At 47.9% G+C, this 14,553-nt stretch overlaps 1 protein-coding gene across 3 annotated transcripts in view; it reads left to right on the top strand.

The window, feature by feature from the left end:
• ABCC1 (ATP binding cassette subfamily C member 1) overlaps positions 1-14,553 on the top strand; it is a 134,176-nt gene that overhangs the window by 72,476 nt on the left and 47,147 nt on the right. For all 3 annotated transcript variants that reach the window (XR_009005303.1, XM_057528350.1, XM_057528351.1), the window contains exons 10-12: positions 703-864; positions 3,833-3,925; positions 6,019-6,222. Coding sequence is in view for 2 of the 3 variants with exons in the window: in XM_057528350.1 (XP_057384333.1) it covers positions 703-864; positions 3,833-3,925; positions 6,019-6,222 (459 nt within the window). In the remaining variant the exon portion in view is untranslated. The remainder of the gene's footprint in view (positions 1-702; positions 865-3,832; positions 3,926-6,018; positions 6,223-14,553) is intronic.

Here is a 14,553-nt window from a genome sequence, read left to right as displayed (position 1 = left end):
CTGCACGCCAACCAACTCAGTCATGATCTCTGAGGGTGGGACCCAGGCATCCGTACTTCTAAAACTCCCCAGGTGACAGCATGAAACCATCGAGAGCCAGGATGAATTTGTCCCTCCAGGGGATGTTTGGCGATGTCCAGAGACATTTTTGATTGTCATAGCTGGGGGTGGGGGCATCTAGTGGGTGGAGGCCAGGGATGCTGCCGAACATCCTAAAATGCACAGGACAGGCCCTCAGAGAATTAGCCTCAAATGTCAGTAATGGCAAGGATGAGAAACCCTGGCTGAGACCTTGGTCCTTCAGGCTGATCTGGGGGCCAGCAACGTCAGCATCTCCCGGGAGTGTGTTAGAAATGCAGAGTCCCTATTCCAGTCCTGTGAAATCAGAAGCTGCACCGTAACAGACTCCCTGGGGGTGCGTACACACGCAAGTGTGTGAAGCCCTGGTTTAGGCGGCCTCTGAGGTCCCTTCCATACTGAAGGGCCCAGGATGGGGAGGCAGTGAGTGCTGTCGATAAGAGAGTGGGCTTTGTGATGAGACACATGGGCTGGGAAGGCAGATAAGCTGCCAGGAGAGGAGAAAAGAGCAGTGAGTGGCCTCTCGACTGTTGAGCTGTCTCCTTCCTCCACGTGGGCCTGGAGGGGAGGGCGCTGGGCTGTCGCCTGCCACGCTCACCCTCTTTCCCTCTCCTTTGTCTCCAGGCCCTGGTGATCACCAATTCAGCCAGAAAATCATCCACCGTCGGGGAGATCGTCAACCTCATGTCTGTGGACGCCCAGAGGTTCATGGACCTGGCCACGTACATTAACATGATCTGGTCAGCCCCTCTGCAAGTCATCCTTGCCCTCTACCTCCTGTGGCTGGTGTGTGTTTGATGTCATTCCCGTGGCGCGTGGGGAGGGGCCTCCATGTGTGGGCATTGGGGGCAAGCGAGTGGGTGTCAGTGATAAGAACCTGTGTAGCTCACTGGCATTTCTTGCCGTCATTCACGTTTTATTTCCTGGCCTGTCAGCCAGTTCCTGGATATTTTATTCCTTTCTTCAGTTGTTGGGTTATGTTCTCTAGGGTGGCATGGTATTCATTTGCATTTGTCTCTTCTTGACAGTGTATATAGTTAACAACCCTATAACATACACATTGTATTTCTCCCTCTGTATCCTCCCAAATGCTAACCAAACTCATTTATACACAAGTCCCAAATTATGTTGGTTAAGAGTCTCTTGGTTGCAGGGGATAGAAATGCATCTTAGAGTAATATAAGCAAATAAAGGGAATTTTATGGGTGCATGTAACTGAAAAGTCCAGGGTCTGGCTTCAGGTAGGGATGGATCCAGGAGTTCAAACAGTGCTGTAAGAATTCAGTCTCATACTCTCATCATTTTTTAGCCCTGTGTTTCTCTGAGTTGACTTCATTCTCAGTGGGATTTCTTCAAATGGCTTCCATAGTGTTGGGCTTATATCATCTTCACAGACAGTGGTGCCAGAGAAAAGAGATTCCTTTTTGCATTCCTCTTTGTCTCACCCGGGTCCCAGGGGGCACTCTGATTGGCTTGGCACAGTCCTATTCACATCCCTGAACCAATCACTGTGAAATACGCAGAGTTCTCTGATGGGCCACCCTGGGTCACATGCTCTCTCTCAGTGTGGAAGGGGTGGAGGTGTGATTGACAGCCCTTCCACATGGGGAAGGGCAGTTCCCAAAATATAAAGATGACAAGCAAAGATGCTTATAGCCTAATATGTGCCTTATTCTGTTCTACCCTTGGGCCTTTGCACGTGTCTTTCCTTCCACCATGAATTCCCTTTCCTCTTTCCTCCCTACTGATGGAATCCCACCCAAAGTTCAAGGCTGTGACAAAATGCAACTTCCACTGATTCTTTTTCCCTCTCAGTTAGGTGGACTTCTTCCATCTAACAGATGTCTTGGGGCATCTACTTCCCCAGAAATTGCTGCCATAAAACACTTCTTTTAGAATTGCCTTCAAGATTGGTCTGTGATCCACTACAAAATTGCTTTATTTTAGATGAGAGTTGCTGAATGTGTTACTGGTATCTGGGGCCGGATAATTCTTCGTTGTTGAGGGCTGTCCTGTGCATCGTAGGATGTTTAGCCGCATCCCTGGCCTCTCTCCATTAGATCTCAATAACACACCACCTCCCCTCCCCCACACTCCCACCATCGCTTGTGACAGTCTCCAGATGTTGCCAGATGTCCCCTGGGGGAATAGTCCTCCCTGGTTAGGAACCGCTGCTTTAGACCAAAACCAGGATTTCTCTATTTGACAGTCAAGAACACGACATAAGATAATGGGGGACAGCGTGGCTCTGAAATCAGGCTGCCTGGGTTCAGATCCTGCCTCTTCCAGACCTTATTACTTAACGTCTCTAAGCCTTGGTGTTCTCATCTGTAAACTGGTGATAATAAGGGAACCTCATCATAGTGATGTTGGGATAATTGAATAAATTAGCACAGGTAGTGTTCCCTGAACAGTAACATGGTACAGCGACGTGCTTGGTATCTTTTAGTTACTATGATTTGCTCTCAGAATTGATTCCCAATGCTTTAGATTGTTGGTAGAAATCACCTTCATGCTTAGAGGTGGATTAATCTTCACTGGGCAGAGATCCATCACAGAAACAAGCGGTAGCAGCATTTTTTTGGTAACTAGGACTGGAGACCCCGAGGGTGACTCCTTGGAAGGGACTAACACGCTTACCCTGTAGTTCCATCCGTCTGTCTCAGCTAAGCAAGTGTGCACTGGACGGACTTCGTAAGCTGTCTCTTTTTATTTGTGTAACTTGGAAGTTGAAAAATGTTGATCTGTATCTTGTCTCAATCATGACCACTTAACCTTTCTGAGATGCAGTTTCCTTATCTGCAAATGGGATAACAGAACAGTCTACAGGCTCTTATCTACAAGTCCCCAAATCAAAGAGCTCTGAAAATTGAAAGTTTTTCTTATTTGGTGGCAAGACTTGACTTGAACTGATGTGTGATTTATAATTTTGATTATCTCTCTCGTGGGAATATTCCTATTTTGCTACTGAAAAAAATCATTGCATTTGCTTCTGGAGCACTGTGCCAGGGCCCTGTGGAGGTGCGATACACAGGCATATCTACCTGTGTCAGGGGTCCCCGAGACCCCACCAGGTTCATGATTTGCTAGGAGGACTCATAGCTATCATTTATTACAGCAAGATTAGCAAAGTTCGGAGGGAACCAAGGACAAGCTTCCAAGAGTCCTCTCCCCCTGGAGTCACACAGGATGCACTTAATTCCCCAGCAACGAGTTGTGACAATTGTGACAGCACATGTGAAATGTTACCAGCCAGGGAAGCTCGGGAGAGACCCTGTGCCCGGGGTTTTTATTGGGGGCTGGTCACACCGGCCGCCTCTGCCTGGCACAGACCAAACTTCCAGACTCCCAGAGGGAAAAGGGGTTAATCAGCAGAAACCATATTGTTCATGCAAACAGTTTAGGCGCAGTGAGTCACTCTTATCAGTTCTGAGAATGGTGGGAACTCTCCCAAAATCCAAGCACCCAGGCGCCAACCAAAGACCTTTGAACAAGATAAGCCGTCAGGTGGGCCATGTTCACTGTTTTCTGCTCCACATCCTGTTACCTTTCTGAAATCCTTAAGTTCTCATTTGCAAAACTCAACCTGGTCCCAAGGGTTTCGGATAAAGGATTGTGGCCTTGAGCGTTCTTACAGGGTTTGTGGGACCCCAAGGGATGCTCCCGGATAAATCTGAAAAGTAATGCGGCTACACGGGGTGGCTCAGCCCGTGGAAGCCCCGTGCTAAGGCCTTTGTTCTTGTTCCTTCCATAGAACCTGGGCCCCTCCGTTCTGGCTGGAGTGGCTGTGATGATCTTCATGGTTCCCCTCAATGCAGTGATGGCCATGAAGACCAAGACCTACCAGGTAGGGGGTGTGTCCACACAGGGCTCCAAGCTGCACCCCTGCCTAAGGCCTTTCCACTTGGGTGTTAGTTGAGTTCCTTCTGCACAGGCCTTGGGGGTCTCAGCCTTGTCTGCCTGTGGGAATCCCCTGGGGAGCTTTAACAAATGCTGATGCCTAGGCCCAATTCTGGGGATTCTGATTCATCTAATGTGGGTGAGGCCTGGGCATTGGGAGTTTTTAAAGCTTCCCAGGTTATTACATTGGGTCACTGAGGTTGAGAGCTCCCGAAATAGTTAGACCTCATGGGCCAGTGACTGAAGTCCCATCTGTGAGCCTCCAAGAGATTCCTTATTTCCTATAGGTGTATTCCTTTCCGTGTGTGTGCATATTCAAGAGCTGATTAAAAATCACCCCTTGCTTTTCTCCCCATTTCCTTATGCTGGTTGCAGGGTTAAACTCTTTATTTTCAGAGATACTTCGTATTTTTAAAGTTTTTAAATACTCAAGTAACAGAGTGAATGCCTTTTCATTATAAAAGAAAGTTCAAATAATACAAAAGTATATAGATTAAAAGGACATGTCCCCTTCCCTGTCCTTTTTTTTTTTTTTTTTATTTATTTATTTAATTTATTTATTTTTGGCTGTGTTGGGTCTTCGTTGCTGCGCGCAGGCTTTCTCTAGTTGCGGCGAGCGGGGGCTACTCTTCCTTGCCGTGCCCGGGCTTCTCATTGCGGTGGCCTCTCTCATTGTGGAGCATGGGCTCTAGGCGCGCGGGCTTCAGTAGTTGCGGCACGCGGGCTCAGTAGTTGTGGCTCGCGGGCTCTAGAGCACAGGCTCAGTAGTTATGGCGCACGGGCTTAGTTGCTCCGCGGCATGTGGGATCTTCCCGGACCAGGGCTCGAACCCGTATCCCCTGCATTGGCAGGCGGATTCTTAACCACTGCGCCACCAGGGAAGCCCCTCTTCCCTGTCCTCTTAACCACGGTGAACACATTGAAGCAAATCCTTCTAGAACTTTTTATGTGTTTATATAGAGATCGGACTAACTATATAGTTAGGCTTGGTGTGTATATGTGTGTGTGTGGCATGGTGTTATCACTGTATATATTTTAACACAAACGGGCCCGTTTGGCAGAGTGATTTTATCGTCCGACGCCATGCCTGGGGGATCTTTCTGCAGCATGCCATGTGGTCTGACTTCATTGTCTTGAACTCGCGCCTGATGGTCCATAACAGAGACAGGCCAGAGTTCATTCCTCTGCTCCCCCACTGATGGCTATTTATGATGTGCCTGTGGAATTTCAAATGCGAGAGCTTGGCCGTGCTGGTGATGCCGAAGGAGAGAAGAGTTCCAGGACGTGGGACTGTTGGAATGAGGTTTGGGGAGGAGGGAGGAGAGGCGTGGGAGGGGCATGGGGCTGTGTCGCCTCTTAGCCTCTTCCCTGAACGGCCCACCTCTGAAACGGCTTCAGTCTCTGGCTTTGACCTCATGTTGCTTAAACTGTCCTCTTCTGTGACCCAGGAATGACATAGCACTTCATGATAGGGTTCTCGTGAGCAGGACTAAATGCACTTGAAAAGCTTAGAAAAGTGCCCGGCGTGAGGAAAATGCCAGGTGGCCTTAAAAATGCTTAACAACTGTGCAACATGGGCCACCCAAATGGTCAGAACCAGTGCTGGCTGGTACAGAAACACTTCAGTATTTTAACAACCATGCACTGCCTGAAAAGCAGTAAAGAAAATAAGAAAATGGAAGAAAAAAAAATATCATCTCTCGGTTTAGATCAGCAGAGTAGGGCATGTGCCGCTTCCTGCCTGGGTACCTGAAAGGTTTTTCTTGCCTCTCTTCCTCCCTTCTGAATTTAAGAGGTTTCCCTGATGTCAAATTTAATGTGATTCGAAGCAGTTTTTTTCCCTTGAAAAAAGAATCCTTTGGAGTGCTCTCAGGGTCAAGAGTTAGGGTTCATAGGGATTGCAGGCCAGCTTTCCCACCCTTAGGACGGCCCATTTTTAATAGATGGGGTTGTTGAGTGTTGGTCTGATGCCAGGGCCAGAAGTGAGCAGCCAGCCCCCAGGTGTGGTTTGGAGACAATTGACTGCTCCTCTCTTCGAAGGTGGCCCACATGAAGAGCAAAGACAATCGGATTAAGCTGATGAATGAAATTCTCAATGGGATCAAAGTGCTAAAGCTTTACGCCTGGGAGCTGGCATTCAAAGACAAGGTACTGGCCATCAGGCAGGAGGAGCTGAAGGTGCTGAAGAAATCTGCCTACCTGGCCGCCGTGGGGACCTTCACCTGGGTCTGCACACCTTTCCTGGTGAGTGAAGCCAAGTTTATCCTGGCCCACATTGTTTGATGTTTTATTGTGTTGTCATGCCTAAATATTTTTCAGAAGTCACTGTTTCAGCAAGTCAGCAAGACCTTCTCCAACCACTCCTTTTTAATAGTGCCACTCCCACCTTTTGTTTTATTCACAGCATTTACAGCTTGCAGCCCAGGGATACTCAAAGTAGCTAGTTGAGGAACTGTTTGTTACAGGTTCACGATAAGATGAGAAGTTTGTGGTGGAATGTAAACTTCTGCTGTCTGCTTCCTTCATTGAGAAAGTCTTTTTTTTTTTTTTAATTAATTAATTAATTTTATTTTTGGCTGCGTTGGGTCTTTGTTGCTGCACGCAGGCTTTCTCTAGTTGCGGCGAGCGGGGGCTACTCTTCGTTGTGGTGCATGGGCTTCTCATTGCGGTGGCTTCTCTTGTTGTGGAGCACAGGCTCTAGGCGTGCGGGCTTCAGTAGTTGTGGTGCGCAGGCTCAGTAGTTGTGGCACACAGGCTTAGTTGCTCCGTGGCATGCGGGATCTTCCCGGACCAGGGCTTGAACCCATGTTCCCTGCATTGGCAGGTGGATTCTTAACCACTGCGCCACCAGGGAAGTCCCGAGAAAGTCTTGCTAAGAAAAAAAAATGTCAGCTGAACTACATGCGTGCTTGGGGCCATAGTTGAGCTACGTTATGGTATCAGCTCCTTATCTACTGTCATCTGGTCACAAACCGCAGATTGGCAGTGACCTGTAGACCACACTTCAAGTGGCAATGCCAAACATACTCTGAAAGTCACTTATTATTTCATGAATTGTCTGCCTCTCTCCACTAGAATGTCAGCTTCAGGAGGGCAGGGATTTCTTCTGTTCACTGCTGTATCCTGGTGCCTAAAATGGTGCATAATAGGTGCTCAACAAATATTTGTCATTCACTGAAAAAAAATTCAAACTGTACAGAAAGTTATGAAATGAAAAGTATATTGTCCTCCCTTCCATCTGTCCCTTTCCTCCAAAGTGACAGTTTTGTATGTCTTCTCAGGAAAAAAAATTATGCATATAGATATTTTTAAAATATTTGTAATATATTCAAATGGACTCATCCTTACGTGGTGTTCTAGACCTTTGGACTTGATATGTAACCTCTCAGTTCATGCATTCAGATCTGCTTCGTCTGTTTTAATGATGTATGCTTGTCCAGAGCATGGATGTGCTGTAGTTGACTTAACCCATCTCTCGTTGCTGGCCTTTTAGGCTGGTCCCTCTTCTTTGCGGTTATGACCCACACTGCCCTGAATGTTCCCATATGCATATCTTGGGGTACTGTAATGGGTCTGTCCCTAGCTGGCCAACTTTGAAAAGTTTAAAGACAATAGTGTGAGTTAACTATTTTCCAAAGCTGGCCCCAAACCAGGAGACAGTATGGACTGTGGAAACCCTTTAATCTCAATTGACAGTTGAGCATGGTTATGGAGGACTTCAGATCATGCCCCCCATGTTTATTTTTTCTCTCTGTCTTAACTATGTCATTCTTTTTTAAAAATGTTGTGCTAATAAGTATTACTTAGCTACATTGGCAAATATATATTCTTATGGGAAGTTCCTGTGACTAAAACCACACATTTTCATAAATTAGAAACAGAATTTTCTGTTAGGCTGCCATCCGCTTCATCAGAGTGGAGTTGCAGGTGGAATGTTGAAGGAAACTCCTGCCTTTTCAGTGTTTGTCAAAGTGTATCCATTCTGACGCTGGATTTTGTTAGGCTCAGCTTAATGTCTCCCGGAGTCTTAACCCGCACACAAGGCAGTGTGGTGGAAATCAGTGACGCTCAAACTTGGGTGGGCCTCCCAGTCACCTGGAGGGCTTGTTACAATGCAGCTCACTGGGCCCCACTCAGAGTTTCAGATCCAGTCGGTCTAGGTGGGCCCTGAGTGTTTGCATTTCTAACACGTTCCCAGGTGCTGCAGATGCTCTTGGTTTGGGATCCACGCTTTGTCCTCAGCAGTGGGGCCCATGGACCAGCAGCACCGGCATCGCGGGGTTGCTTATTAGAAATGCAGATTCTCAGGCCTCACCCCACACCAGGCTAAGACAGACCTGAGTATTAGCAATCTCCCCCTGGGTGATTTGTATGCACATTAAAGTTTGAGAAACACTGGGAAAAAGGAGGAGTAAGCAAACATTTTCTGTATAGGACCAGCCAGTGAATATTTTGGGTGTTCTGAGCCGTGCGATCTCTGTTGCAACTGCTCCTTTCTGCCGGTGTAGTGCAGGAGCGGCTGTGGATAACACGGAATGAATGGGTATGGCTGTGTTCCTGTAAAAATTACTTTATAGACCCTGAAATCTGAATTTTATACACTCTTCATGTGTCATGAAATATTTTGATTTCTTTTGATCCTTTAAAAATATAAAATCCATCCTAAGCTCATGGGCCCAGACACAGATGGGTAGACCACAGGCCACAGTTGGCTGAGCCCTGGCTTAGAGGAATGGAATGTTTTGCTGAGAGTCAGGACTCCTGCTGAATTCTCCTGCCAGCTCACGGTGTGACCTGCAGCGGTCATTTCACCTCCCTGCCTCTGGGTTTTTGAGCGTGAAAGATGAAGGGGTTAGGCCCCAGGGATGTGACATTCGGGCCCTGCCCTCCCCCGCCCCCATACCACAGCAGACACCCCCGGTCTGTCGTGGTGCTCTCTCCCACTGAGTTATGTTCGAGCAACCCTCCAGGTGACTGCTGCCGATTGACTGGAGTTGGCCCAAGCAGCGACGTCTCTTAGCTGTTCTGAGATTCTGTGTTCCCTAAGATCCCCTGCGGCTCAAACACACCAGCATTCCAGGCTGGAAGGGTCTGCTGTCTCATTCTTTTCATACTCTAGTCTCTCCAGCTTTCCCCAGGTCCTTAGCGACTCTCTTGGTTTTTTTCAAAAGTAAAAATATAAGACTGGATGGTATAGAGGATGTTCGTTCTATTTTTTTTTAAACTGTTAAATAGTCTCTATGTATTAAATACAACTGCTAAATAGTCCTTATTGTATATATGATACATTTTAATTTAAAAACAGAAAGTAATGCATTCACATGGTAAAAATAGTTAAAGCTGTTCCAAAGAGGGTCTGCAGCTGAGTTTCTCATCCCCAGCGCTGCTGACATTTGGGACCCAGTAATTCATTGTGTCTTTGTTGTGGGTGCTGTCCTGTGCATTGTAGGATGCTTAGCAACATCCCTGGCCTCTACCCACTAGACACCAAGTGGTACCTCTCCCCCCCACCTCCCCGGTTATGACAGTCAATTTTTGATTGTCTCCAAACATTGCCAAATGTCCCCCAGTTGAGAACCACCAGTCTGCAGTGAAAGGCACTGCTCTTTCCCTCCGCAGACCCCCCATCACCTAACTTCCTTCTCCATAGCGGTTTCTTTTGTGTATTTCCAGAGAGAGCCTGCATGTATACCAGCATAACATTGACTATATGCAATAAATGGAATCAAACTTAAACGTCTCTTTTATTTACTTTACTTTTATGCAAGTGATAGCAAATCGCACAGAAATTCAAGGCATCTGGATTGCATTTTTTAAAATAGGAAAAGATCTGCAGTCAGAAGGGTCAAGCACTAAGGTTTAGTCGGTGGGTCGTGTTACACTTAGGACGAAGGGGACCTTTCCCCCTTTCCCCAAAACCCTTTGCTCTGTACATCAGATCCTCTGACAAAACCTGCAGTTTCCAGCTTGTCACCCACACTGCTAACCCTTCAAATATCATCTCCTGCCCTGGCTTCCGTTAGGAGGCCTCAGCAAGAGATGCTTAAGAGTGGGACTGGCTTTTCTTGACCTTGAATTTGCCATTAAGTTTTTGGGTGACGATGGGCTTCCAGAGACGGTGTTGGTTCAGCTGTTTGGCATGAAACAGATGAGCCCAGGGGTCAGTCGGGGACCTTGGCCCTGACTGAGACACTGAAGCCTCTGACTACATTAGGATAAAATATGTGGCCTTCGGTTCCCTTGGAAGGTGTTTGCATGTGCTTTCCACTGGTGAATTCCTGCACTTCAAGGATGATGTGTTTACCCACTGGTAGGTGTGATGGAAGACAGAGGCCTGGGGAGGTCAGGCAGGAATGGGGATGCCATGTGGCAGGATTGATGGGACTGTTTTTCTGGAATATAGAGCCTGGCATTTATCATGTCCTCATGTCCACCTAGTGCACTTTCCTAAAATAGCATCCCTGTCAGTATTTAGCATTTGCTCTCTTGGAAGATTTGTGAGCTTCTTGCCTTCTCTGTGCCTTGTATGTCCGTCCCTTCTTTAGAATAATTATCATTCCATACGCTAATTACCTGTTGTGCAGTTCTCTGCTGACTAGAACATACATGGACCTTGTCTTTTTTTGCTTGTATCCCTAGAACATAGAGGACTTGGCAAATGGTACCCACTCACTAGGTGTGTGTAGAGGAATGACTGACTAAATGAATGGACAGAAGATTTGAATAAACTGTATTAGTCAGGAACTATCTTGCTGGGGTTTTGGGTGTGACTGGACCTAGGTGCTCCAGCGATAATGTTGGGTATAATTCCTCCTCTGTCTCCCAGCTCTGCTTTCTCCATGGTGGTTTCTTTGTCAGATGGGAACTCGCCATGTGATTACAGTTGATTCTGTCATCTCAGTAACCACAGTAACCAAGGAGAGAGCTCCCCTTTTCCCATTAGTTCCTGCAAAGCTGTGGGGTTGAGTCTCATTGGTTGCTGTTGGCTGCATGCTTGTCCCTGAATCACTGGGGCCAGAGAGCAGGGATGCTTGGATTGGCCAGGCCTGGGTCATGTGGCTTCTTTGGAGATTGGGGTCAGGTCCAGTGTGGGCAATTCATCTGTGGCTGAAGCTCATGGACTGAGGTTGGGGGAGGTTCAGCTCCCCAAAGGAAAACTGACGTGTTGTCACCAGCAACAAGAGTGGATGCCGACCAGGCAGAAGGAACAGATGTCCTCATGAAGAGATGGCAGATTTTTAGGGGTTGGGCTGGGGAAGTTGGTTCCGTCATTTGCCCCATTTCTCAGCATGGGGGGAGGCTCTTTTAGCACTCAGAGGGGGGCGGTAGTTCTTCCTTGTTTGCGAAGGATTTTTCGCACCCTGGACCCTCACCCTTTAAGGCTGTAGCAAACCCCAGCTCCCCAGCCGCCTCCACACACTTGCAGACACTCGTGCTAGAGAGACCCTGGTGCATATCTGTTCCCCACTAGACCGTGCGTCTCAGGATCTCCAAGGCTGCCTCACACAGTGCCTGGCACACAGTATGTGCCCAATTAATAACTGATGGATGAATGAGTGACCTCTGCTTCCTGGAGAAGTGGATGATGTGGGTCTGACGGGGGCCACGCGATGTTTCTCCCTCTTAATGCGCTTCCTGTGCTGCCAGCAGCCGCCCTATCAGTTGGGCCAGTGGAGCTGGAATATTCTGGTGGTGAGATGCCTGAGGCCTGATTTTCTCTGTTGCTGAAGAGACACCCTTGAGTGTGTGCTTTCTCGCCCTTGGGCAAATCCATCCACCTGCCTACCCATCCATCTACCTACCTCTCCATCCATCTGTCTACCCACCCATCCATCCACCCACCCACAGACATTTCCTGGGTATCTGCCATGATCCAGGTGCTGTCCTAGGCACTGATGATAGAGCAGTGAATACTAAAGACAAAAACCTGCATGCTCATGGGGTGTTCATTCATTCTAACTGGGAGAGACAGATAGTACACACCAGGCATGATAAATATATAGTATGCTAAACTGTCATAAGTGCTATGGGAAAAAAAGGTTCTGGTTAGAGTGATAGGGAGGGCTTGCAGTTTTTAAATAGGATGATCACGGGACTTCCCTGGCGGTCCAGTGGTTAAGCCTCCATGCTTCCACTGCAGGGGGCACGGGTTCGATCCCTGGTCGGGGAACTAGGATCCCTCATGCTGCACAGCGCAGCCAAACAAACAAACAAACAAACAACAACAACAAAAGGGATGATCAGAGGCTTCACTGAGAAGGTGATACTTGAGTCTTAGCCTAATGGAGGTCAGGGGCCTGACCAGGGAGAGGGAAGAGTGAGAGGCCCTGAGGCAGGACTGCGCTGCCCCAAAAAGGAATAATCGTGGAGGCAAGCGGGGCTGGAACAGAGGGAAGGAGGCGGGAGAGTGGTAGGAGAGGAGGGCACAAGAGTTCAGAAAAGGGACGTTTATGAATCAGGTGGCCCCTGGAGCCTGAGTCAAGACTTTGGCTTCTGTACTGAGTAAAATAGACTGATTTTGGAGAGGTTATTATTTTTTTTAATTTATTATTTTTATTGACATATAATTCACCACTTTTATGTGTACAGTTCAGGGGTGTTTAGTATATTCACAAGGTTGGGCAACCATCTCCACTGTCTAATTCCAGAGCACTTTCATCACCCCAGAAGGAAGCCCTGTACTTACTGGCAGTCACTCCCATCGCCCCTGTTCCCCCCCATCCCCGGGCACCCACTAATCTACCTTCTGTCTCTGTAGATTTGCCTATTCTGGATATTTCATTTAAATGGAATCATATAACACGTGTGGCCTCTGTGTCTGTCTCCTTTCACTTAGCATCATGTTTTCAGGGTTCATCCATGTCGTAGTGGGCGTCAGCACTTCATTCCTTTTTATGGCTGAATACTGTTCCTCTGCGTGGATGTGTTTAGAGAGTTTTGAGTGAGGAGAATCTCTGGCTAAGAGGCAAGTGCGTCATCACTACCTGGAGGAGGGGACCTGTGTGTGCAGCCATCCCAGGGATCGGGTGTCAGTGGCTTTTCGAGCATCTAACCTCCCTCTTGGCCAAGGATCCTGGAAAATTTCTATGTCTTCCCTCAGGGTCACCTCGCTCATTAATGTCAGAACCAGGACAGGAACCAGCTCTGCTTTCCAATGCCTTGTTCTTGGGACCCAGTTAATAGACTCTTTGGAAAAATAGTCCAAGGAGTTTGGACCAAGTCCTGAAACAAGAAATAAAACAGCCACTATCTACTGCATTTCACTGTGCCCCAGGTACAGGGCTAAGCACGCTGCAGAAGTGCCTGATTCCTTGCTGCCAGAAGCCCTGCGAACACGTATCATGATCCCCATTTTATAGATGGAAAAACAGAGGCTCCTTTGGAGAGCTGAGGTGACATCACAGCTCAGGGTCACACAGCTGATAAACAGGCAGAGCTTATGGATTTAATTTTTAAGATGTAAGACCTTTTAATAGGTAACAAAGAATTGAGGCAGCTGAGACCCTGAAAATACCCTGGACCACATCCACACCAGAATCTTGGCCACTCCGCAATCTCCTGATTGCCGGACATCTGCCCTGAGCTCAAGAATGAGGTCCCGGGCAATTTGTTTCCCCTAGGGAAAGCCTTTAATGGCTGTTGGCGCCTGGGACTAGCGTGGGGTAGAGACTTTTGCCCATCTGCCAGGGTGCACGGTTTTCCAGATTGCTTTGGTGGTGTATACCAGGTGATCTCAGGGGGGATGTTATTAGCCTCCTCCGGCAACACTTGGCACTGCTCGGGGGCCAACAGGTGGGTGGGGCATGGAGATCCGCCTGTTGATCTTTTCCCTCCTAAGCCATGCAGCCCAGCCTTGGATTATTCAGGGGTCCTTCCTTTTTCCTGGCGAGGGAGGTGAGGTTCTGCTGTCTCAAACAACCGAACCCAAATTCCGATTGCCTGGGAATTGAAACCCCAGGCCCCATTGCAAGGCTTAAGGCAGGTCTGACTTTGTGGGGAAGGGAGTAGCCTTTGGGGGACCCTTGGCTGTTTGTTTTCCTTTTTTCTTTTTTTTTTTTTTTTGAAAACCTATGTTCCTTTCCTGGGGGTATAAAACCCTATACTCTGAGCTGGAAGGAGCTTTCAACAGTAGCACGAATCCTCCACATCCATTTCACTGATGAGATGTCGGAGGCATGGGGAGAGGAGGTGACTTACGTGAGGTCTCGGTGCTCCGATGTGCCTGGGCTCATTCTAGGCCCTGAGGATACAGCCGTGTACAAAAGTCCTTGCCTTTGTGGAGTTTGCATTTCACACTGCAGGAGACAGACAATAAATACCTATAATCTTACAATGTAAGGTAGTGATAGGTGTTATGAAGATAAATGAACCAGGATAAAAGGATGGCGGGAAGTGGCAGGGCTGTTTTGGGTAGGGCAGCCTCTTGGAACAGGAAGAGGGAGTAACCACGCCACCGTCTGGATAGGAAGGTCGTTTTGGGCAGAGGGAACTGCAAGAACAAAGATCCGGAGGTGGGATCATGCTTGGTGATGTTGAGGGACCCTGAGAATGCCATCTGGTGTCCCACGGAGAATG

Source organism: Balaenoptera acutorostrata, chromosome 15, assembly GCF_949987535.1.
Source record: "Balaenoptera acutorostrata chromosome 15, mBalAcu1.1, whole genome shotgun sequence".
NCBI lineage: Eukaryota > Metazoa > Chordata > Mammalia > Artiodactyla > Balaenopteridae > Balaenoptera > Balaenoptera acutorostrata.
Note: the sequence above shows the minus strand (reverse complement) of the source record. Positions and strands in the feature narration are given on the sequence as shown.